This window comes from Macrotis lagotis, chromosome 4, assembly GCF_037893015.1.
Source record: "Macrotis lagotis isolate mMagLag1 chromosome 4, bilby.v1.9.chrom.fasta, whole genome shotgun sequence".
Lineage (NCBI taxonomy): Eukaryota > Metazoa > Chordata > Mammalia > Peramelemorphia > Peramelidae > Macrotis > Macrotis lagotis.
This window is the reverse complement of record NC_133661.1, coordinates 229023836-229048622: the sequence shown is the minus strand read 5'-3', so window position 1 is coordinate 229048622 and position 24787 is coordinate 229023836. Positions and strand designations below refer to the sequence as shown.

At 34.7% G+C, this 24787-nt stretch overlaps 1 protein-coding gene and 1 long non-coding RNA gene across 6 annotated transcripts in view; one reads left to right on the top strand and one right to left on the bottom strand.

Moving 5' to 3' along the window:
- Positions 1–15318, bottom strand: part of LOC141522262 (uncharacterized) — a 36851-nt gene extending 21533 nt beyond the window's left edge. Inside the window, exons 1-3 of the long non-coding RNA XR_012478174.1 lie at positions 15172–15318; positions 11613–11719; positions 7290–7456 (exon numbers count right to left, since the gene is read on the bottom strand). This is a non-coding gene — a long non-coding RNA (uncharacterized LOC141522262). The remainder of the gene's footprint in view (positions 1–7289; positions 7457–11612; positions 11720–15171) is intronic.
- The window catches only part of TTC8 (tetratricopeptide repeat domain 8), a 44949-nt gene extending 24263 nt beyond the window's left edge, over positions 1–20686 (top strand). For 2 of the 5 annotated variants that reach the window (XM_074235546.1, XM_074235550.1), the window contains 8 exons: positions 711–796; positions 3335–3422; positions 4903–5013; positions 7809–7948; positions 9568–9742; positions 10594–10716; positions 16949–17032; positions 18930–20668. In XM_074235546.1, the coding sequence (XP_074091647.1) occupies positions 711–796; positions 3335–3422; positions 4903–5013; positions 7809–7948; positions 9568–9742; positions 10594–10716; positions 16949–17032; positions 18930–19046 (924 nt within the window). In that variant the 3' untranslated portion in view covers positions 19047–20668. Of the gene's footprint in view, positions 1–710; positions 797–3334; positions 3423–4902; positions 5014–7808; positions 7949–9567; positions 9743–10593; positions 10717–16948; positions 17033–18929 lie in introns of all 5 variants that reach the window. The other 3 variants (XM_074235549.1, XM_074235547.1, XM_074235551.1) reach the window with 3 other exon arrangements.
- Positions 20687–24787: the final 4101 nt, after the last annotated feature.

The window sequence follows — 24787 nt, the reverse complement described above, 5'->3', positions numbered from 1 at the left end:
ATTATTAAATAAAACAAGAGATATAGAATAACAGGGTGGATAGAGAACTGGCCTTGGAATCAGGAAGAACCAGGTTCCAGTTGTGCCTGAGACACATATTGTGTGTCCCTGAAGAAATCATTTGCCCTCTCAGTGCCCTAGGTGACTCTGTAAAACTATAAATGGGGGGGGGGGAGTTTCCTGGTTTGGATCCTCTCTTGCACATTTAAATAAGATACTATGTCAAGGGTATTTTGGGGGGTGGGGTTTTGATGGCTAGCCTATTTACTATTTGTGAATTTCTGAAGGGTTTAAATGCCAAACAGTAAAATTTGAAATCAATGCTAGAGGTTACTGCCTGGACCTCCTGGAGTTTCATGAAGAGGGTCTGTGTGTAAATAAATACTTGTACCTCATCTCTGACTCCCAGTTTATTCATTAGTATTTTTTGTATTTGTTAAATGTTATTTTTTGCCATGTTTATTGAGATAATATTCAGACATAAAGTCTATCAGCTTTGATTGTATTCAGCTTTTTGTTTCTCATCTGCTGTCAGCTCTTCGGTCTGGAAGTAATTCTGTAAAGAAAACCAGTAAAGTCATCTGGAAGTAATGAGAAACTTGGTTTCATATTTGATTTTCAGATGAATGTTTTGGTTCCTATCAATTGTAGTATTAATTTTTGTTTCTAAAGGCAAAAAATAAAGCAAACTAAAAGAATTGTTTTTAAAGGCTTTGGATTTGGCCGCCCTTTCCACAGAATACTCTCAGTACAAGGACTGGTGGTGGAAAGTACAGATTGGGAAATGTTATTACAGGTAAAACTCTTTATAATTATTTTTTAAATCTATATAGGACAGAATTTCTCAGAGTCCCAAATCTGATAAATTTCTTTTGGTACAATAGATATGGACTTAAGGAAATGGCAAATGCATCTTTGGATGGTTTGAGAAAATATTTATTTAAAACCCAAATGGAGGCAGAAGAATTTAGTAATTTTTATGCCAGTAATACATTTTCATTGGTATTTAAAAATTTCTGGCATAAATTTCATTTAATATTTATAGGAGTACAATGCTCCAGCACTTAGCATATTTATTGCCTGGCACATTTCAATTGTATTTGACTCTTTGTGACTTCATTTGAGGTTTTTTTTTCACAGAAATACTGGTGTGGCTTACTGCTTTCTTCTACAGTTCCTTTTACAGATGAGGAAACTGAGGCAAATAGGGTTATGTGACTTGACCAGAGTCATATAGCTCTGAAGATCCTGAGGCTAGATTTGAACTCAGAACCTTGAGTCTTCCTGATTCTAAGTCCAGGACTCTAACCTAGCTGCACCTGATTGATTGTATATTTAAACAAGTTTAGCAAGTAGTATTTGTGATTATTTTATTTAAAAAATCTTTAAAAATGTACTTCAATATTAGAATGTATATAGAAAAGCATTTTAGTTTATGTAATAAGTACGACATGATTAAAGATCATTTGAATTAATGAGACAAGGTTGATTTTTCCTATTATTTACTTAGGAATATGATGAGTCCTTAGATTACTTTTATTTCCCCTTAATTTCTATATCTTTGGTGTCAGTATAATTCACTGAGAAGAAGGCATGGGGAATTCAAAGAATCATAAAACAAGGATATCAAGGCTTGAAGTTTGAAGGGGTGTGTGTGTGTGTGTGTGTATGTTTATATGTGGATGTGTGAATATGTGAATGTGTATGCATATTTATATATGTGTGTGTTTGTGTATATATTCTTAAATATATCTGTACACATTCATAAAACAAGGATATAAAAGCCTGAAATTTGAATGTGTGTGTATATGTATGTATGTGTATTACATAGATGTGAGTGTTTTATTCATATATATATATATATATATATATATATATATATAAAATTATATTTGTATACCTTTGTAGAAACTTAGATCTTTCTAATAACCCTTTATGGATCCCTGTGAAATGTGAGGAAGCTTTGAGTAAATATGAAGCATAGTTCAGTTTTAAAGATTGCTAGATATTAAAATAGAGGGTCTAAGTTTTATTAAATCTTGGTTTTTCTACTTCATGTCTCTGACCTTGGGAAGGTCACAGCCTCTCTGGACCTCACTTTCCTCAGCTGCAAAATGAAAGGTTTGGACTAGGTGATTCCCTAAACTCTCTTATAGCTTTAAATCGATGTTCCCTTCTTTTGAAACTTTTTGACCTGTCTCAGGAATCGGATCTTTTACCTCTGCATCTTCTCTGAGTCCTTTAGTCTCATTAATAAGATTGAGATCAGCTGAAGACTTTTATGTTTTATAATCAGATAATCTCTCCCAAAATCATAGGAAAAAAAGATAGGACAGGATAATGAGAGTTCAATGTTCTTATTTCCTTTTTGGAAAGCATGAATTTAGAAAATGAAAGCATAATGTTTAAGTACTTGGATTGCCTTTTAAATAATGAGGAACCAATAGCTAAAAGAATAAGCCCCTGCCATAAGGGGCAGCTTAATTAACAAAAACTTTGTAGTGTTTAAGACTGGGCTGCTAGGAAAAGTCTCCCTCTGCATCCAGGGCTATCTCTAGTCTGATGTGAATCTTGCCACTGGATCCCAGATGGTTCCAGAGGAGAGAGAGGCACCAGAGACTGGTGATCTCACTTACATCCCTCCCTCACTTAAATCTATTTCACTTGAAAGGAATGACATCACCTTCCTATTGTCAAGGTCTTTGAGAACAGGATAACAACTTGTTTACACCTACTGAGGCAGTAAACACATCCAACAATATTAGACAACAGCAAGAAATGTTGACCAACAAAGAAGTGCATTTTGTTGGTATCCAAAAATAAAAAGCCATACATCTAGGTAATTATTAAGTGTCTGAGGCCGGATTTGTACTCCTGACTCCAGGGCTGGTGCTCTATCCACTGTGTCCCCTAGCTACTCCCAGCAAAGGATAATTTTAAAGAAATTATGACTTTGTTTAGTGATGAAGATTAAAAAAAAAGACCCTGATTTAGGTGAATCCTTATGTATCCAGTTGATCACATGTACTGACCTGGCTAAGTGACTTTATTTAGCAATCTTTTGGTACCTATGGCCAGTGAATATAGATTATCAAATAGTCAGCTTTTCTCTAATACATGCAAACCCTCCTTGTTTTCTGTAGATGCTACTCTAAGAGTATCTTTAACCTGGGATGCTTTCTGTAGCAAACTAATAACATTCTATAAAAGTAATTCATGTATAGTAATTGTTTACTTTTTCCCCCCCTATTCTTTTGGGGTAGTATTTTTTATGTTTGGGGTAGTACTTTTTATGTTTGAATAGAATTTGTAACCTTCTTGTGTTTGCTATTAGGCTAGGAATGTACCGTGAAGCAGAAAAACAGTTTAAGTCAGCCCTGAAGCAGCAAGAGATGGTGGATACATTTCTCTACTTGGCAAAGGTGAGTAAATAGCCCTAATTCATTCAAATGAAATCTGTCATCTGAAAATAACTTTGAATTCTGGCTTCTACAAAGGAGAGATTTGCCAGCTTTTTAAGGAAGGCATCACAAGTTCAGAACTGACCTTTTTTTAATCTTCCCTAAGGAAAAAAGATAATGAATATGTATTTAAAGAGACTCAATTCCAAAAAATGAATATAATTAACCAATGTACATACAGGTTTGAAGGTGTGATCTAAGGGGAATGAGAGAATGTTGGCCACTTGTGTTCTACCCCCGCCCCCTACAAGTGGCTTCCTTCTTTGCTAAAAATCTAGGGAGATCCATTTACTAAGCTCCCCATTTCTTTATTTTTTTAGGGTTTTGTTTTTTTTTTGCAAGGCAAATGGGGTTAAGTGGCTTGCCCAAGGCCACACAGCTAGGTAATTATTGTCTGATGCCGGATTTGAACTCAGATACTCCTGACTCCAGGGCCAGTGCTCTATCCACTGTGCCACCTAGTCACCTCATAAGCTCCCCATTTCTTACGACTGCTTTCTACAACCACAAGAGATGGGGCTTCTGGGGTGTTGAGTACTGAAGCAAAATTAATGCTTAACTTTGCTGAGAATTAAAAACATTGGATAAAATAAAGGCGATCATCTCTTTTTGTTAAACTTTGGAAAGTTTTTTGTTTGTTTTTTTTTAATGTAGAGTATATTATAGTTGAAAAGGAAATGATATAAAGGAATGTATGATTAGTTCTTGAAAATTGTACCATATAAGAAATAAATGAAATAAAGTTTCCTTTGTGAATTATGTATCAGAAAAGCTAGTCATCACATCATGGATAGTGAGATATTGGAGCCAGGGGGACCTGGGTTCAAATCCCTCTTCTGACACATCCTTACTCTTTTTTTTTTTTAGCAAGTCACTTTTCTCTCAGTGTGAGGACCTAGATTCATATTCCGGCTCTCGTGATACTCTGATTTTCTTGAGGCCTCAGTTTCCTTATATAAAATAGGATGATCTTTAAAAAATCTTTCAGCTTTAAATTGCAATTACTTTCTGAAGGTCATTGTAAGATATGAAAAGACTTTGATGTATAGCAGCAGAAGGAGTATGCCTAGCAGTGAAATCAGTTGTTTGAAAAATAATGTTTTAAGCATTGAAATTACAAAGTGAAAACTGTAGTTCTAAAATTCTAAATAACAAATTATATTCTCCATTTTTAGAAGTTCTATTAAAAGTATGTGACAGTTAATTTATCTGCTTTTTGTGTTGTTAATTTAGAGTATGGAAGAATTAAAGAGATTTGGTATTCAGATTTTATGATGTGGAAAATATAGGGCTTAAAACTGCAGATTCTAATTAAAGGTATCACTAATGCATTTCTGAGAATTTTTCACTCATATTCTAGAATTCGACTTTTTTTTTTAGCAACAACACGCAGGAGAATAAATGTTTTGTGATTTATTAGAATATATCTTTTGTTTTTTAGGTTTATATCTCCTTGGATCAGCCTGTCACAGCTTTAAATCTTTTCAAACAAGGCTTAGATAAATTTCCAGGAGAAGTGGCCCTTCTCTGTGGAATTGCTAGGATATATGAGGTACAGATTTCTTGAAACAGTTCTTTTATAATAATGGTTGTTTATGTAAAATATTGTCCTCATGGCTTCTAAAGTTTCCTGGTGGTGGGGGAGGGTATGAAAATTAGGGGAGGGTTTGATGGTAGAGGGGAGGAGAATAACACTCATATAATTTCAAGAGACCTGGAATTTAGAACTGCCCCCTCCTAAGATGGGAAATGTGTGTATGTGCTTATTTGGTTAAGTTAATTCTTACCTCTTTGCTAAAGCTCTGCTCCAACAATCAACAGGCATTTATTTTTGTGTCTATTAAGTGATATTTACTATACTAGAGATTCAAAGGCAGAAATGAAATGAAATGGCCCTATTCCCAAAGAGTTTGAATTCTATCAGAAGAGACAGCATGTGTGTGTGTGTATGTATATGTAAGTACATATGAACTAGGTCCAAGGTAGCATAGGGAAGGATGGCAAAACAGTTGTGGCAACCAGTAAAGATTTCTGATAGAAAGCCATGCTTGGGTTAAGTTTTGAAGAAAATAAAAGATTCAATGAGGCATAGTGGAGGAAGGAGTGAATTCTAGGCATGGAGAGCAACCACTGAGACAAGAGATGGAAGAAAAACCTCTCTCTATGGTGTGCAGATGACAGCCCTGGATTCTCTTTTATCACTACAGAGCACAGTTTTGGACAGTTTTTACAGCTGTGGTATTTCTGTTTTTGTCACCAACTCTTCCAATTAAAATGTTGTAGCCATCTTTGACTCTAACCCTCATTCTCATCCTCCATAGCCAGTACCCAGTTCCTCTTGGTTCTCCTTCCATAATATCTTTTACATCTCTTTGCTTCCTTTCCATTTGCATTGCCACCATCTTAAACTTCCTCTTCAGATTCTTCACATTGTTCTTGTATTCCATCTAATAAATGCTAGCTATTATTATTGTTGTTAAATGCTATTTTATACCAAAATGATTATATTTATGGTTGATTATTTTTGAGGGGAGGGTTTGTAAAGCTGTGGGATTAAGTGACTTGCCCAAGATCTCATAGCTAAGTAATTATTAAGTGTCAGAGGTCCTTTCAGTTCTAAATCTATAATTCTGTCCTATGTCACAAAGAAAGTTCTTAAGCTTATATTGATTAATTGATGGATCGAATAAACAATTGGATAGATAGGATTCCAATAAATAAATAAAGAGAAGGAAGCATAGCACAAAGATGGAATTGGAATGTACTTGGTGTGTGCATGAGGACAAGTACAAAGAAACTGAATGTGATATTTCTCCTAACTTGTAGTTCTATACCACAAAAATGAGGTTTCTAATGTAGACCTTTCCTCATTATGGAATAACAAACAGAGTTAATTAGTAAAGTTTGCTACTTGGAGGATGCCACTTATTTTGTCTTTGGGGATTTTTTCCTACATCACAAGATGGTTTTTTCTCTGGAGGCGTTAACATTTCTTCATTATAGTCCTGTATTCCTTTTTTTAAAATTTATCTTTCCATTATTTGTTGTTGACTATTTGAAAATGAAATCTCAGTATTCTATATTTTTTATTGTTTCTTTTGTCTACCAGTTATGTTGGGAATTATTTATTTACTTAAATGCCTTCTTTTGTGGTTACTGTTTTTCTTGAAGCAAGTATTCTTCCATGTAAAACTGGTATTTGTCTTTTTTAAATCAAAAGGGATATGTCAGAAGTATTCTTCAATTTCTTTTGTAGTTTGCTTTCCATTTACATAGTATTTTCAACAAATTTGAATTGGAATTATAATTTATTAAATGACTTAAATAAAATCACTTAGATGATATTAATTTTTTAAGTCAAATGTTTATAAACTTGAGGGGGAAAATTAAATCTGCACACAAAAGATTTCATATCTAGCTAACTTTAACTATACAATAAAATGAGTTATTTGAAATTTTAGATTCTCAGACTTACAGAAATGGTAAAATTAATTTTCCAGAAGTTGAAGATTTTTTTAAACCAGTTTTCAGGTTGACAGTATGACATTGCAACTTTGTCCTACTAAGCATAAATATACTTAATATAAATATACTGATAGATGGAGGAGATCAGAGCTAAATTCAGAAAGCTAAAGAGTGCTGTAGAAGAAGGAAATCATTTAAATCTAGCTTTAAGAAATTGGAGTTTCTCCTTCTGGGTTTTATGATGAACCTTATAAGTGAGGCTTAAAGTTGGTATTGACTTTAAACAGAAGTAGGAAAAATAACTGGTTTCATAAGGATGTTAGGAGGATTTACTCTGCCTTTAAATTGCTCATACCATCTTACCTGGATTGCTTATAGTTCTGCTTGTCCTCCTGCTTTCTGGGAGTCATCTACACAGAGGAGGTAGTTGAACTCATGGAAATGGATGAGATCAGTGAGAGAGATGGTGGCTCTACCCATGAAGATTAAGGCGAGGATGGAGATCAGCAGAGGATTGTAAGCAGGAGTGGCTAGATGGGCAGAGGAAAGACCAGGAGAGAGCTGGGTTAGGAAAATGCAAAGAGGAGAGGATATTTAGGAGGAGTGGTCAGCAGTGTTTGGAGATAAGATGTTACATTGGTTAAACTTTTTTGAATTTAAGGGAACAGTAATATTTATGTCAATTCTTCCTGTTACATACTGTCTTTGACCACTGGCAAGTTGCTCCAGGATACTCAAAAATTATAAATTGCAAAACTGTTGATAGTTCAAAATTAGTAGAGTTTCCTAGGAGTCCATGACTCTGCGTGCATGCATATGTGTGAAATCAGGTAAAAATAAAAGTTTCATTAAGTTGTTGATTTTTGTTTTGATGGAGAATAGGCAATGAATAATATTTCATCAGCTGCTGAATATTACAAAGAAGTTTTAAAGCAGGATAATACCCATGTGGAAGCTATTGCGTGCATTGGGAGCAACCATTTTTATTCTGATCAACCGGAAATAGCTCTACGATTTTACAGGTTTGTTTTGTATTATATTTGATCAAAACATTTTTCTAGTAGGATGTTTTTCAGTGAAGGTTTTTCTTTTCTGTTTAGACCCTCTTACCTATTTCCTCTTGAGATCCATGGCATGCAGTTGCCAGATGGCATTAGTTTTTGGTGCTAGAACACAGAAAAGCTAACTAAATAATAGGGACCAAACTTTTAATACAACATTACCATGATCTAATGATCTGAACTAGCCAGTCATAGACATCCAATGTAAAACAAATAAGAAAAAAAGATAATACAAGTCAATATTTAGAGGCACATTTTGAATCTGATCCATATGTCAGATGGATCCCAACTTCTAACTCAGGAGATTAGATTCAGTCTTGTGTTCCTTTTTCTAATAATACCCTTGATAGCTTTTGTGTCTATCCAGCATCTCTCTGAGGAACATAAAAATCTGGTTTGAGTTTTTTTTTTAGGCTTTTGCAAGGCAAATGGGGTTAAGTGGCTTGCCCAAGGCCACACAACTAGGTAATTAATTGTCTGAGACTGGATTTGAACCCAGGTACTCCTGACTCCAGGGCCGGTGCTTTATCCACTGTGCCACCTAGCCACCCCTGGTTTGACTTTTTCAAAGGACCATTCATTATTTTTACAAGCATTCAGGCTAATTAAATAAGAACAAATTTACTTAAGACAGTAAGGAGCAAAGAAAGCTTCTTGAAAATCAATTTAGAGAGAGAGCAGCAATTTAAAGAGCCCTTTGCAGTAATATTTGCATCCTTATCCAGAATCAAGTCAAGTCAATAAGTATTTATTAAACATCCACTGTGTACTAAGCAGTGTGCTAAAGGTTTGGAGGATTAGCCAACAGTTCCTGCAAACTCATAGTTCAGTTAGTGAGGCCTCAAAATCTTAACCAGAATCACAGGTCCTGATACTGGTGTAGCATCTCATGTGGTGCTGCCACTCTGCCTCTTGGGTCAGTTTTGCTCTTGCATTCATGCCCAGCTCCCTCATTCCAGTTTGAGCCTGGCCTCATACCTGTACCCATAGGGCCAGCTATGGCGGTCTGGTCAATCATCCCTCTCCATATCCTCTTATTTAATTTTTCCTGTGCCCAAGAGGTGGTGTACATGTGGATGGGTGTGTACTTCTGCCCTTAAAGTTTCATCTGTCCTATGCAAGGGCAGGGAAGGAAGTTGCCTCAGGACCAGGGGATACATACCCATTATATGAACATAGTTCCAAAAGAATCAATAAAAGGGGGCTGAAATTTCTCATCATATACCAATACTGTAATATTCATTGGCTGTATTTGACTGTGAAGAATATTTGATTTTTTAATATTTTTATTTTGCTAATATAAGGAAAAAATTTCTAGAAAAATGAAGTTTTTCCCCCTGATTTGACTTTTAGACACATTTCTCAAGAATAACAATTGGAATTTTAAAGAATAAATATTTTGTGTGTTTTGTGTATGTGTGTTTTAATTTACTATAGTGAATTAAATTAAATACTATATTCTTATATTCTTTGGAAAAATAATCATATAATGTAGTCATTTATATATTTTTAAGTTTTAAAAGTTAATGTTGGATTAAAAGCAAGCTGACATCTTCTGAGATTTGTGTTTCTTCACACAGGCGACTGTTGCAGATGGGTGTTTATAATTGCCAGCTTTTTAACAATCTGGGCCTCTGTTGCTTCTATGCCCAGCAGTATGATATGACTCTGACCTCATTTGAACGTGCCCTTTCTTTGTCTGAAAATGAGGAGGAGGCAGCTGATGTCTGGTATAACTTGGGACACATAGGTGTGGTATGTTTTTCAGACACGACCATTTTACCATAAAATTCTGAGCTGAACATACTCCCCAGCTGTTATAAAACCCTGAGTATCTGTGTATCTGGCAGCAAAATTAGAGGTTCCTAACAGTCATGACAGCTCAATTTAGCATATTCTTATGAGAACTTACTATATACAAGAACTCTGCCAGACACTCACGAGGGTACAAAAAATAAGAAAAACAAAGCCCCTGCTTTTTTAGGAATTTACATCTAGTACAGTCAATAGACAGGTATGTACAATAGACAGGTATGCACACAAAGCACAATGGGATAAATTGCAAGAGTTATTAACAGTGTACATAGGAATATGGAAGAAGGAATGATCATATCCATTTGCAGTAAGATGGATCTGAGAACATAGGGCTTAGAGTTAGAGGAGATGTGAGAAATCCCTGAATACCTTTACATTTGAGGAAATGGAGAGCCTGAAGGACAGAGAGTAAATAGTAGGGTGACATTTGAACCCAGATCCTCCAGCTCTCTATCCACTACAAATTTAAAAGTTCCTGTGGGACTCCTAAAATGTAATTGTTATTAAAAGTTTTTTTTTTTTAGTTTTTGCAAGGCAGTGGGGTTAAATGGCTTGCCCAAGGCCACACAGCTAGGTAATTATTAAGTGTCTGAGGCCAGATTTGAACTCATGTACTCCTGACTCCAAGGCCAGTGCTCTATCCACTGCGCCATCTAACCGCCCCTCCACTGTGCCATCTAGCCACCCCTGTTACTACTTTTTCTAAGACTCTTAGGAGAATGAAAAAGAAAATGATAGTAGGAGGAAAGTTCTCTTATTACTGAAGAAAAATAAGATACTTTATTTTGTAGGGAATAGGAGATCTGAATTTGGCCTATCAGTGCTTTAGGTTGGCCCTGGTCAACAATAACAACCATGCAGAAGCTTACAACAACCTGGCTGTGCTGGAGATGCGAAAGGGCCATGTTGAACAGGTATGTACATTTACAAAGATGGCAAATGGCATCATCTTTAAAATGACTTCATGTATTGTCAAAAAAGTTAAACTATATAACCATCATTAAGTTAGTAACAGAAACTAAATAGCTTGAAATAGCATATGAGTCTAGTGTCATGACAACATTCAACAGTCAACTTGAATACTTGCCAGCCTTGACTGGGGGAATCATTTAAATCAAATCTAGTATTCATCTGTACTTTGTATACCAGAATCTTTTCAACTGTTTGTTAATTTGTTTTTATTTTATGTTTTTCCTTAAGGTGAAAGTAATGCTTCATTATTATTTTGTTGAAGGACATATATTGTTTAAATTTCTTTTATTGTTAAGCACAATTACTATAATGTCCACTAAATTTTATGAAAAATTAGTTTAAATATGACTTTGTAGAAAATAATTTTTCTTCTATCTGTATTAATTTTGCAATGTAACATTATAATAATACTTAACTCATTTTAAGCCTAAGGACAATATGATGGCCTCAAAGGTCCACATGATTTTCTCCTAAGTGACTTTAGGAAGTTCATTTTAAATACACAGTTATGAGTTACATAATAATCTCTTTGGGTCTCCAATTAAATATATTGCTAACATTTAGACTGAAATTCGACTCTGCCTAAATTTATATCCAGCTAGTTAACCCATTCCCTCTTTGTATTTGAGGCAAAATTTAGGTTACGAGAAATTTTGGGGTAATGAAGCAGCAGTTTATTATTAGTATACTGGAGAAAGAAATAGATGTTTTTTCCAAGACTTCCCTCAATCCTTGAGTAAATGGAACTTCTGGTGGCATGAGCCTGGGTCTTTTTTACCTGTAGCGCTGATGACCTTCCTTAATTTCTCTTTTCTCTGCTAGATCAACTTGGTCCTACCTTCTCTTTCTCCTTTATCTCGTTGCTGTGAAGTTGTTGGTTCTTGACTTAGCTTTGTATGACCCAATTTCTTACTCTGCTTCTAACTCCAAGGAATCCATATTCACCTGTGGAAGCCATAATTCACACTTGATTCTGATTTACTGAGTCAAGTCTTACCTAGTAAAGATAATTATTTTTAAGTAGAGTGGGATAATCACTGTCAAACCCTGACTAAAGTATTGTATTGACCTGCAAACTTCCCTTAAAAGGAGGTTCTGGAAGAAGCCTATGAATAAGAGGAAAAAATAAAAATGATAGCCAACAAACTTTCTGTCTTTAGTGCCAGTCATGTCTTCTCTCCTCTCCAGATGCCATTCCTAACTCCCTACTCTCAACGTTTCTGGGCTGGAATCTTCCATTTCCATCCCCCTTCAACTTCCTTTTATGTGTTGTCTTCCCCTTTTAAAATGATATGGTCCCCCAAAGTTAATAAGATCGATTCTTACTGACTGAACTTTTTTTGAGCTGAAGCTTTGAGTTCATTGGTATAGGGAACTCCTTGTGAGAAAGCTCCTGCCAAAACCAACAAGCAACTGTTTTACAGTTCACAGTCCGTGGGTGTTGCCTGGGAAACTGAGACATTTAAGTGAATTTCCTAGGAAACAGCAAGTTACTGTCAGAGGCAAGACCTGGATACTGGTCTTAAGGACTCCAAGACTAATTCTTTACTCACCATTCCATTCTGCATCTAATCAGTGGCAAGCTAGGAACAGAAAAGTGTTCTAAAATGATATCTTATGTAGTATGAGGCAAGTATTTATTATGTTAAAAGGATAAAGGCTTTCTTGTCCCTTCTCAAGCAGGTTGTATCTTATATTTTGGTGAAAGGGTTCCATCAGCAACATGCAGCCCAGTGTAGTATGATGATGTTTATCTTTCATTCTTAAAAGAAAACAACCAGGACAACAGGAAAGTGATGCCATGACAAGCACATGAATTGGATTTGTGTGAGGGGGGTGCTGTGCTAAGTCACTAGTCTCACTTTCTCCTCCGGAGTCATTTAGATATAGTGGCCAGATATGTATGAATCAGGGTGATTGGAGATGGCCCTGGATGCCAGGCAATCAGAGTTAAGTCATACAGCTGGTGTCAAGTATCTGAGACTGAATTTGAACTCCCATCCTTCTGACTCCCAAACCAGTGCTCTGTCCACTGCGCCACCTAGTATAGTAGCAACAACACTATCAGAAGATAGGGATTCAAGTCTTGCCTTTTCCACTTAAGTGTGAATTGGGGCAATTAACTCAAATTCTCTGAGACTCTTTTTCTTCATCTATAAAACGAGTATTGTTATAACAAAGGAGATAAGATATATAAAGCACATTAGGCCAACCCAGTTTAAAAAGTTGTCTTCTGCATACCTTTATGTAATGTTTCATTCCTTCCCCATTGAATACTCAGAAGAAGCCTCTCACAGTGGGTAGAGACCTGAGTGGTTTCCAGCCCCATCTCAGTCATAGACTGGGTATGTGACCCTGAATAAGTCACTGAATGTGTCAGTGTCAGTTCTCTAAAGCTTCATAAGCAGCTGCTTTGTAGGAGTTTCTTCTTGAGAAATTCTCTGTATCAGTGACATCAAAGGTCCATTTTCAGGTCCATAATTACTTACCATGCTGCTGAATGATATAAAACCAATCTTATCAGGTGCACCATAGTTCAATAGGGCCCTTATTGCTATAAAGCAACTTTTAATTCTGCCTTGTTGATTTCCTGTCTGTCTCCTCATCTAGCCTCTCATATCTTCTCCTTCTCTGCTGAAGACCCCCCCCCCCGAGGCTTTTGGATATGAGTCCTCCTTCCCTCCTTTTCTTCATAGTAGAACTCCTTGATATTAGTCCCACTCTCACCTGCTTTATCCCAGTCTCTTGACAGTGAGAGGCCCCTTCTCCTTGCCAAAACCTCTTTATGCTCCTGATTCTCTCTTGCTTTTGCTGGGGGTTTGCAATCTGAGGCATACCCTTCCCCTAAACTTCAACCTCTCCCCATCTGCTTCTTCCACACATGCCTGAGTATCTCTAATCTGTAAAAACTTTTACTAAATCATACCAGTTATTATGCTATGTTTCTCCTTCCTTTATCTGTCAGATTTCTAGAACAAGCAATACAGATATACATCCTCTCCTCTCATTTACTTCTCAGTCCTTTTCTATTTGGCATTTGCCTTGAAACTGCTTTTTTTTCAGTGTTAACAGTGAATTCTTTTTTTAAAAAATTACAAGTGGGGCAGCTAGGTGGCGCAGTAGAGAGAGCACCGGCCCTGGAGTCAGGAGTACCTGAGTTCAAATGTGACCTCAGACACTTAATAATTACCTAGCTGTGTGGCCTTAGGCAAGCCACTTAACCCCATTGCCTTGCAAAAAAAAAAAAAAAAACAAAAAAATTACAAGTGTTTTTTTTCATTTTTTTCATTTTTTTCCAATTCCGTGTAAAGATAGTTTTCAGAATTCATTTTTTGTAAGATTTTGAGGTCCAAATTTTTCTCCTTCTCTTCATCCCCTCCCCCTGAAGACAACAAGTAATCTGATACAGGTTATTTATATACAATTATGTTAAACATACTTTCATATTAGTCAAATTGTGAAATAAGAATCAGAACAAAAGGGAAAAAGGATAAAAAAAAAACAAGTTTTAACAAGTGTACATAGTACTTCTTTGCTCTGCATTTCAAACTCCATAGTTTTTTCTCTGGATGTTGTCAGCATTTTCCATCACAGATCTTTCAGGATAGTTCTTGATCATTGAACTGTTGAGAAGAGCTAGGTCTATCATAGTTGATCATTATTGTGGTTGCTCTGTACAGCGTTCTGGTTCCACTCACTTCACTCAGCCTCAGTTCATTTAAGTCTTTTCATTTTTTTCTGAAATCTAACCACTCATGATTTCTTACAGAAGAATAGTATTCCACCAGTGAACTCTTAGAAAAACTCTTTTCTTAGTTCTTATACTTCTCAATCTATCTGCTGTATTTAACATAGTTGACCACCATCTCTTCCTCCATATTACCTCCTCTCTAGATTTTCAGGATAGAACTGTCTCAGCTCTCTTCTTGCCCTACTGACCATTTCTTTTTGGTCTCCTTTGCTGACTTATCATCAATAATCATACTCCATAACTATAGGTGACTATGAGTTTGATTATCATTTCTATGAAGATTATTCAGATCTCTACATCTAGACCCAGTCCCTTCCCTGAACTTGTCTAGCACTATCATTTACCTATTGGATATTTTAAAATGGTGGTCCAAAAGAAATATCTCAAATATAATAATAAAAAATAAAAAAGAACTCATTTACACTCATTTACCACCTCTCTTCATTCCAATCTTTTCCCAAACTTTCCTGTTTGTGTTGCAGGTGCCATCATTTTTCCAACCTCCCCGGTTTGTAACCTTAGTTTATACTTGACTATTCTTCCTCCTTTTATGTATTCAGTCAGTGCTTAAATTGTGATCGATCCTTCAGCTTTCACAGTATCTCACATTAAATCTCTTCTGTTTACACACATAGTTCTCTCTTACCTTAAATTTTGACAACCTCTAATTGTTCTCTTCCACAATTTTCTCTCCATTCCATTCTTTCTTGTATGTATATTGCTGCCAAAGTGATTTTCCTTTTCATCTCAGATCATGCTTCGTCAGTCCCTACTCAATAAATTCTAGTGACTCCCTAGAATAAAATATAAATATATATTCTTATGTTGAGCTTTGAAAGCCTTTTACATCTCGGCCCCAATCTTTCCTGCCTCTTTGGATATTCCTCCCTTCTACCGTGCAATGTATTTTAATCATTCTGATCTCTCTGTTCCATACACACAGAACTCTAACTCTCATCTCTGTGCTCTTGCTCTGGGTATCCTTCATGTCTGGAATGCATTTTCTTCTTACCTCAGCTTTCTAGAGTTTCTGTTTTTCCTTCAAGATACAACTCAAGCATTACTTCTATAAGAGGCCTTTTTTACTTCCTTCAAATAGTAACACCCTCCCCTTTTAATTTTCTATATTTGTTCTGCATATGTACATATATGTATATGTATAATTTATAAGTGTGTATGTGGATGTATGCGAATATGTATATACACCTTTCTTATTGTCTCTCCATTAAAATGGAAGTTTATTGAAAGTACAGTTATACTTTCCACATTGAGGTTGAGGACGTAGCACCCTTATGATTTGGAACATTCTCAAAGTTTTTTTGCCCTCCCCTCATACCAGAGAAATCTGAATTTTTTTTTCTTATGGGGTATTTATAGTATCTTATTGTAAAATTTGAATTAAGTGTCTGGTCATAGGCTCTGTGTCATTTTTCTGGCCTTCACATGCCATCTGTAGCTGCCTTAAATCTCCCTCAAAAAATTCCCACTTAATTTCTGTAGCCAACCTGCTATATAGGAAACCACGATGGGAAAAATCACAATATGGAAAGGATAACTGTAGTAATTATTTCATTTTTTGTGTATCTCTAGGTGCTGTACTTAGCACAGTGGTTGGCATATATAATAGGTGATTGATAAATGCTTGTCATTAGTTGATTGATAAAGTGCCTGAAAACATCATACAGATATAAGCAGGTTTTTTTCTCATTATGTAAATTAGAGTCAGGGAATAATACTCTTTGATCTATGCATTTATTTTCCTTCTGTCATCCCTGACAAAATATGTGGTATAGCAGATTCAGTGTCAGCCTGAACATTTCAGGTTGCTGTGTTTGGGGTCTGAAGGATGCTTGTGCATACAGCTTGGTTCTTTCTATTGTATATTTGCTTTGGACCTCTAGGGGACAGGAAGGGATGAACATTTTGCTGTTTGAGCATTTCAGAGAACAGATAACTTGTCAGCTCCAATCCCTTTCTCCCTCAGAAGGATAGCCTGCAGCATCAAAGAAGACATCAGTACCATGATGGATGAATATTCTAGCATGCATCTACTTGCTACTTGGTTTTGATGATTACTATAGCCATTTTTTTTACCTTAAAGAAGAGATAGATAAAAAAAATTAAATTTAAACCATCAGCAAAACCAAATATAAGAATTTTTTCCCCTTTTATAAAACTTTTATTCTTAAGATAATAGCATTATTTATAAATACAAGACAGTAAAAATTGTCATTCTGTCTTTGAATATGCTAGAAACTCTTTTCATTAGTTCTTATGAAATATTTTAATGTATTTTGCCCCAGTGACTTTTATTAATGATATAATTTGCTTAAAGTTCTAATTTTCTTACAGAACATTCATCAGAGTACCTTGCTTATGCTTCATTAACTCTTTTGTACTTTTTTGTTTCTTTTTTAATCTAGGCAAGAGCCTTGTTACAAACTGCTTCAACATTAGCACCCCATATGTATGAGCCTCATTTTAATTTTGCAGCACTCTCTGATAAGGTATGGCAACCATAGTAATCTTTTATTAGTTCTATTTTCTTCTTCTTTGGTTAAACTAAAAGTAGAACTGGATAAAGAAATTCTAATTTTCTTGATAAATGCTCTATCTGGACAGTAGATATTAGAACACTGACTGTGAATTCAGTAAACTTGCTTCAGCTCTTGGTCCCTGCCACTTATTGCCCATTTGACCTGACAAATCACTACCCTCTTTGAACCCTTATCTGTAAAATTAAAGATGTGGATGATCTCTAAGATCTCTTCCAGCCAAAATCTCATTAGCCTGCCTGCATGTGATCATTTTTCTCAATATATAGGGTAAAGAATCTAGTTGAGAGACAATATGCATTAATGCATTGAGCGCCCACTTTTGGGTCAGGTTAACTTGAGTTCAAATCCAGACCCTTTCGGTACTTACTGTGTGGCTTTAGTAAATTTAGTGCCCCTTACTTTAGAGGAAAATCTATCAAGTGTATATATCACTTTAACTCTTTATGAAAAGTATATTCAAAATAGAACAGTCAACATGAAGAAGCTGTCTATCCTTATTCATAATTCTGTTTTTTAACAATAAGATTGCTATGGGCCTATGATTTCATTAGTATAGGGACCTGCTGGTGCAAAACCCAATCAACTACTCTAAATGTTAAAGTCTCATGAAGTTGCCTTGGAGTTAAATGATATGTGCAGGGTCACATAATCAGGCTGTGTCAGAGCTAGCACTTGAACTAGATCTTCCCTACTCTGAAGACATTTTTCTATTCAATACAATGTTTTACCTCTTTAATTTAAAATATATATATATATATATATATATATATATATATATATATATATATATATATATATATGAGATGGCTTTCTGGGAAAGGGAAGGATATTGGGGGAAACTACAGTGATGTAAAAAACAAAATCGATAAAAACTTAATTAAAAAACAAAAAGATTATGAGGCATAAATATGCTATGATTTTTAGGGATGTTATTGCATTTCAATTCAGTACATGCCTATAAAAGATCTTTGATGTCAAAATGCTGTGTGCTGCTAAGCAAAAGCAATATTCTAATGAGAAAATTTACTAGAATTGAAATAATTAAACTAGTAATTAATTTAATTAATAATTAAATCCTTTAATCTGATTGAATCTCAACAAAATGTGCTCAGCTTTCTTTGTTATAGAAATAGATAAATACAGATCCTTTCAATTTTCCCCTTTTATCTCTTTAAGGACCAGACTAAAAAAAAATTATCTGTTCTCTATAAACATTAAAATTCAAAACCTCATTTTTAAGAGTTTAAACTATATATTTATCTTAATATTATTTTCTTTAAGAAGGTGAATAAGGTATAAAATATATTAGTTTTGAACAATCTATTTTACATTTATTTCCATGTCCATAATCAAAATTATGTCTTTGTATGATGTATACTAGAGTTTTTGTTAATGTCTCTTATTCTACATATACTAATCAGCTCATAATTGTATGGCCTATCATTCCCCATGTTCTCCCCCTCCCCCACATATCTATTAATTTCTAACTGGACTTCTTATATTTAACTTGACACAATACTTTGATTAAGAAAAATCTTTAAAAATAATTAAAAATAAAACTCTTTGAGATTAAAATCAAAATAGGTACAATCAGTTGATCCAGTATTTCTGGGATAGTGACAACACTGGATTTGGTGTCCATAGACATAGATTTCCATCTTGTCTGTTTCTTATAATAAGGACTAAGTCACTTAATTTTCTGGCTTTCGTGTCCTCAGTTGTAAAATGAGGGGTTGGACTTAGATGCTTTCCAGTCCTAAACTCTGTGATCTTGTGCCTATGCAATGTACATTTACCATAGATACATTTTTGATGTGTACTTGAATGCCTCATTTATTTCTTACAGATTGGAGACTTGCAGAGAAGCTATGTGGCTGCACAGAAATCTGAAGCAGCATTTCCAGATCATATTGATACACAACATTTAATTAAACAGTTAAAACAGCACTTTGCCATGCTTTGATTGCTCCTCCTCCAAATATGCTCTTAGGAAGAGGCAGAGATCATAATATTAGTACAGATATTTTGTTACATGAAGCTTAATAATATACCCTGCACTGATGGGAAGAGAATTGGAGGATTAGGAAATTTTATCTTAAAATACATAATAAAAATTTTCTAATACATAATTTTTATAAAATGTTGTTGTAAATACATGAAGGAACTGTTGGAGAAAGGCATGATCTTAGTAGATAGATGGTAGGTGCTTCCCTGTAATATTTACAAAATGTCTGAAAGAATTTTTAAAACCGTAATTGGTATTTAATGTTCTTAGAAAAGCCATTAGGTGTATTAATGAGTGAGTTCTGTCTAAAATCTGTTTTTCAAACTTCATTTTTATTGATTTTGTGTATTTATTTGATGTGGTGATGTTGCTTCTTTATTTTTTATTTTTATTAAAGATATTATTTGAGTTTTACAATTTTCCCCCAATCTTGCTTCCCTCCCCCCCACCCCCACCCCACAGATAGCACTACGTCAGTCTTTACTTTGTTTCCATGTTGTACCTTGATCCAAATTGGGTGTGATGAGAGAGAAATCATATCCTTAAAGAGACCAGAATTCTCAGAGGTAACAAGATCAGACAATAAGATATCTGTTTTATTTTTCCAAATTAAAGGGAATAGTCCTTGTACTTTGTTCAAACTCCACAGGCTCCTTATCTGGATACAGATGGTACTCTCCTTTGCAGACAGCCCAAAATTGTTCCCAATTGTTGCACTGATGGAATGAGCAAGTCCTTCAAGGTTGAACATCACTCCCATGTTGCTGTTAGGGTGTACAGTGTTTTTCTGGTTCTGCTCATCTCACTCAGCATCAGTTCATGCAAATCCCTCCAGTTTTCCCTGAAATCCCAGCCCTCCTGGTTTCTAAGAGAACAATAGTGTTCCATGACATACATATACCACAGTTTGCTAAGCCATTCCCCAATTGAAGGACATTTACTGGATTTCCAATTCTTTGCCACCACAAACAGGGCTGCTATAAATATTTTTGTACAAGTAATGTTTTTACCCTTTTTCCTCATCTCTTCAGGGTATAGACCCAGTAGTGGTATTGCTGGGTCAAAGGGTATGTACATTTTTGTTGCCCTTTGGGCATAGTTCCAAATAGCTCTCCAGAAGGGTTGGATGAGTTCACAGCTCCACCAACAGTGTAATAGTGTCCCAGATTTCCCACATCCCTTCCAACAATGATCATTATCTTTCCTGGTCATACTGGCCAATCTGAGAGCTGTGAGGTGGTACCTCAGAGAAGCTTTAATTTGCATTTCTCTAATAATTAATGATTTAGAGCATTTTTTCATATGGCTATGGATTGCTTTGATCTCCTCATCTGTAAATTGCCTTTGCATATCCTTTGACCATTTGTCAATTGGGGAATGGCTTTTTGTTTTAAAAATATGACTCAGTTCTCTGTATATTTTAGAAATGAGTCCTTTGTCAGAATCATTAGTTGTAAAGATTGTTTTCCAATTTACTACTTTTCTTTTGATCTTGATTACATTGGTTTTATCTATGCAAAAGCTTTTTAATTTAATGTAATCGAAATCATCATGATGTTGCTTCTTAAAAGAAAAAAAACTATTGAAAACTTTTCTTATAAACTATTCTAAAAATACTTTATATTTTCTGGTTTCTTATGTTTTAAAATAAATATTTAATGTATCACAGATTTGTTCAATTCTTTTGTTTTATTTGGATTTTTAAATTGAAAGCATTAAGAAAGCATTGATTCTGCTGATGAAATAATTACCTTATATCAGTTATATCAAGATGGAGTAGTATCAATAATTTAACATTAGTTTATAGGTTATTAAATTATAACTATAACAATTATAAATTTACTTACATGATAAAATTTAAGGTCAAAATGAGATTATCAAAATTTATATTCTATCCAATATTTCTTGCTTCTTAAAAAACATACTTGAGTTGTTCCTAAAATTTTTATTGAAGAAAATATATTCTAGGAAAAGGATTGATTATCCCCATATATTACAATTTGGACTTTAGGAGATTATATTAAAATGGTTAATACACAATAAATGCACCTTTTAACTTTTACTGAAACAAGCATTCGTTATTTATTTTTGTCAGTGTTTTACAACTAATACTTCTTAATAAAAGACCAAGAATGGAATTATTTGACTTTTCCCCAGTATTATATGCTACTTTTTTGCTTATTTTTTTAATTACCCTGAACATCTGATATCTGTCAGCCCAGTGACTTAATATCATAAAGTATCTTTGTTAAGGGCTCTCTTCCTATTAGAAGGCTATCTATAAATAAACATAAATAGCTAACTAGCTTTAAGGTTCTAGGGAATTAGGCCTGTGTGTTCTGTAGGAACTTCTCATTTATCTAAATATTTATTATCTGAAACCCCAAAGTTTGGCTGCATTTTGTTTTGGCCCAGACTTGTTATTTAATTGGTAAAGGAAACCTTCTTCACTAATGTTGAATCAACAACTGTTTTGCCATCTATAATCTTAGGGATTTCAATGCCTGTGACTTGAAACTTGAACTGATTTGTGCAGGGTCACACGGCCGTGATATACTGGAGGCAGAAATTTCATCTAGGGACCTCTTGCCTGTGTGGCTGGATTTCCCACCACTAAACCATACTGCCTCACATACTCTTAATATTTACCCTCTTTTTATGCTCCAAAGTCAAATGTGAAGTGAAGAGGTTGTATTGTGTTATCCTACAATTTTGTAGGAAAAAATTATGCAAAAAAAATGCTCTATGGTAGTTCTTTTATCTGTCTAATCCTTTTTCAGTTTCCTTGTGGGATCATCATCTTTGTCCTGCAGTATATGGATCTCTTTATCTCAGCAACCTCTCTTCTTTTAATGCTTTCTCAGTGATCTTATCAACTCCCATAATCTTCGCTTCTTCTCCCTCCCAAGTTATAGTCCTGCATCTTCATCTTGGATCTCAAACTCAGCATGTACAAAACCAAATTCATTAATTTTTCCCTCTAATTCCTTGTTAACTTCCCAAATTCTTTCAAGGGGATCACTATCCCTTTAGTCAGTAGGGGTTATAACCTAAGAATAATTCTCCATTCTTCACTCCACTCCTACTCTTCACATATAATCATAGCCCCTCATCTCTCATAAGGGTGACTGCAATAAGCTTATAAAGAATGCCCTAGCTTCCAGGCTCTTCTCTTTCCTGGCTTCATATATGAATTCAGTGTATACACACACACACACATGCACACACACACACACACACACAGACAAAACAAGGAGATTAATGCCCTCCTCCCACCCCTCCATAAATTTACTTTGTATATATTTATTTATATGTGTATAAATTGTTTCTTCCCAATTAGAAGTTCCATGAAGGCAGGAACTATCTCAATTTTGTCTTTTAGAACCTGAGTGCCTTGCAATGTGTATTTTGTAAAGTCTGTGTGAAAATTTATCTTGCTTTTCAAATTAGCTCTTAGGACTACCTTTCCTTTTAATTCCTACAGTGTATATTTTGTAAAATACCAGACCAGAATGTCAACAAAATTGTTTACTGAATTGAGTTGAATTTTCTTTCTTCTCTTTGCTTTGGTGTAATATCATCCACTCCCATTATTTTAGTTACCTCTTTGCATTTTAAAAGCATCTCTATATACAGTCGCTATTTTGTCCCTCAGGCTGCTGCTTGATATTACCACTGGCATATTAGAGACACTTCAAACTCAGCATGTCCAAAATAACTTATGATTTCCCCTGTAAAACTTGTATCTCTTCTCAGTTTCCCTATTTTTCTTAGTGGTGCCATTGTACCATTCTAACTCACCTATACCTAATATTAAAGCAAGTAAACTTTTTTCCCTCAGTGTTCAAAAAAATCTCCAATTCCAACAAAGCACATTTTAATGGATCTGGAAATTTCATACAATCCATAAAACAACTTATTGCAGTGAAATGCATACACACAAGAATCCACAAAAAAAACCCCATCCATATGTTGAATTCCTTAATACTTAAACCAAATTTGTGTATATAATATATATATGTATATAATATACACATATATGAAAATATATACAATTTAATTATTTTTTAATGTTTGCTTGTTGGTATTTAAATTCCTAACATGGGAACAGCCTTTGCCATCAATTTGTCTTGCAAGTTATATATCTGTCTTTTTTAACATATAATAATATTTTAATTTCAGTTATGGAGAAATGCTGATGAATAACAGGGATCCTCCATGTTGGGAGATCAGTTTTAATCAGTGAAGCTGTAAAAACAAGAAAATAGTGTATAACATCTCAGGAAAACCAGAAACATTTTATTCAATAATATACTTAAATTCACTGCATTATCTAAGTCACTTCCTAGTTTGTGCTTTTATAGACAGGTATTGTAAAACTAGGCTACAAGTTCCTTATTTCTGCCTTCAGTAAATACTGTCATGTATTTTTCAAGATCTTTAAAGTTATCAACATTTTTTATATTGGATTATCCCAAAAGTTCATTAAAGCTTAAAACTGCACTAAGACTTTTGGCATGCCAAGAGTACAACAGTAACAACACCAAAAAAAAAAAGTGTCCACTCAAGTAGCGATATAAAAAGGTTTCATCTTGATTTTATGTTAATTCAATATGAGCACTACTGCAGAGATGAGTCAGAGTGGCCAAGGGCAAAATACTTTGTAGTTGACTTATTGTGACATAATATAACACTGCATCAAAAGCTGTATACATCTTTGTAACAAAGTTATTCTAGGACTGTGTGACCTTTCAATGCTGTGGCAGCATTTCTGGAGACCAGTATTTATGAGTTATTTATTGCTATAGCAATACATGTGTTTCAATTTTTGATCAGAAATTATTTGTCTAAAATTAAACTGAAGCCATTAATCTTCCACCTGAATAGCAAAATGAAAGGATTCATTTTTTAAAAATTGTCTGTTCATTTGTTTACTATTTATTAAATACTTCAGCTAGATGCTTCATGAGACATCAATAAATGACAGGTTTCCCCCACATTGTTGAAATTGTCACACCTCAGGTAGAAATATTGCCTACAAGCAGAATTACTTCTCTCATATTGAGTCTTATCATGACTTTGATGAGAAGTTCACTGCTCCCTTAATAAGACTGAGGATTCTTTGTATCCCTAGCATTAGGTATGTAATTTATGCTTCTTCATTGATTGATTCACAAAAACTATGACAGTGAAACCATAAGCTCTGGCAGTCCTACCACCATGGTAAAAGTTTGTGGGTATGGGTCTGTTGATAAACTGTTAGACCAGAGCCAGTTCAACTAAGTACAGAGAAACTTCACCAGAAAATTAAATCACAGCTGAGGACTTTTTTTTTTTCATTTCAACAACTCATGAAAATATCTAATAAGGCTAAAGGGGCTTTAATTTGACTTAGTTGAGGAAAATATGACCGCCAGTGAAATTATAGATCTGTTGAGGTACAAAAGAAAATACCAGACCAGAATGTCATCCAGCTGACGCAAGGGAAGAAAAAATATTTTTGTAAAAGGGTTGCTGAAGATGAGATGGAAAGAGGAGGAAAAAAAAACCTTTGAGATGCCCACCCAAGAGACATTTAGGGCTGAGCAAAGAATCTGATTGTAGGAATTAAAAGAAAAGGTAGTGGCTAAGAGCTAATTTGAAAAGCAAGATAAATTTTCACACAGACTTTACAAAATATACAATTTGGGAATGTCTCA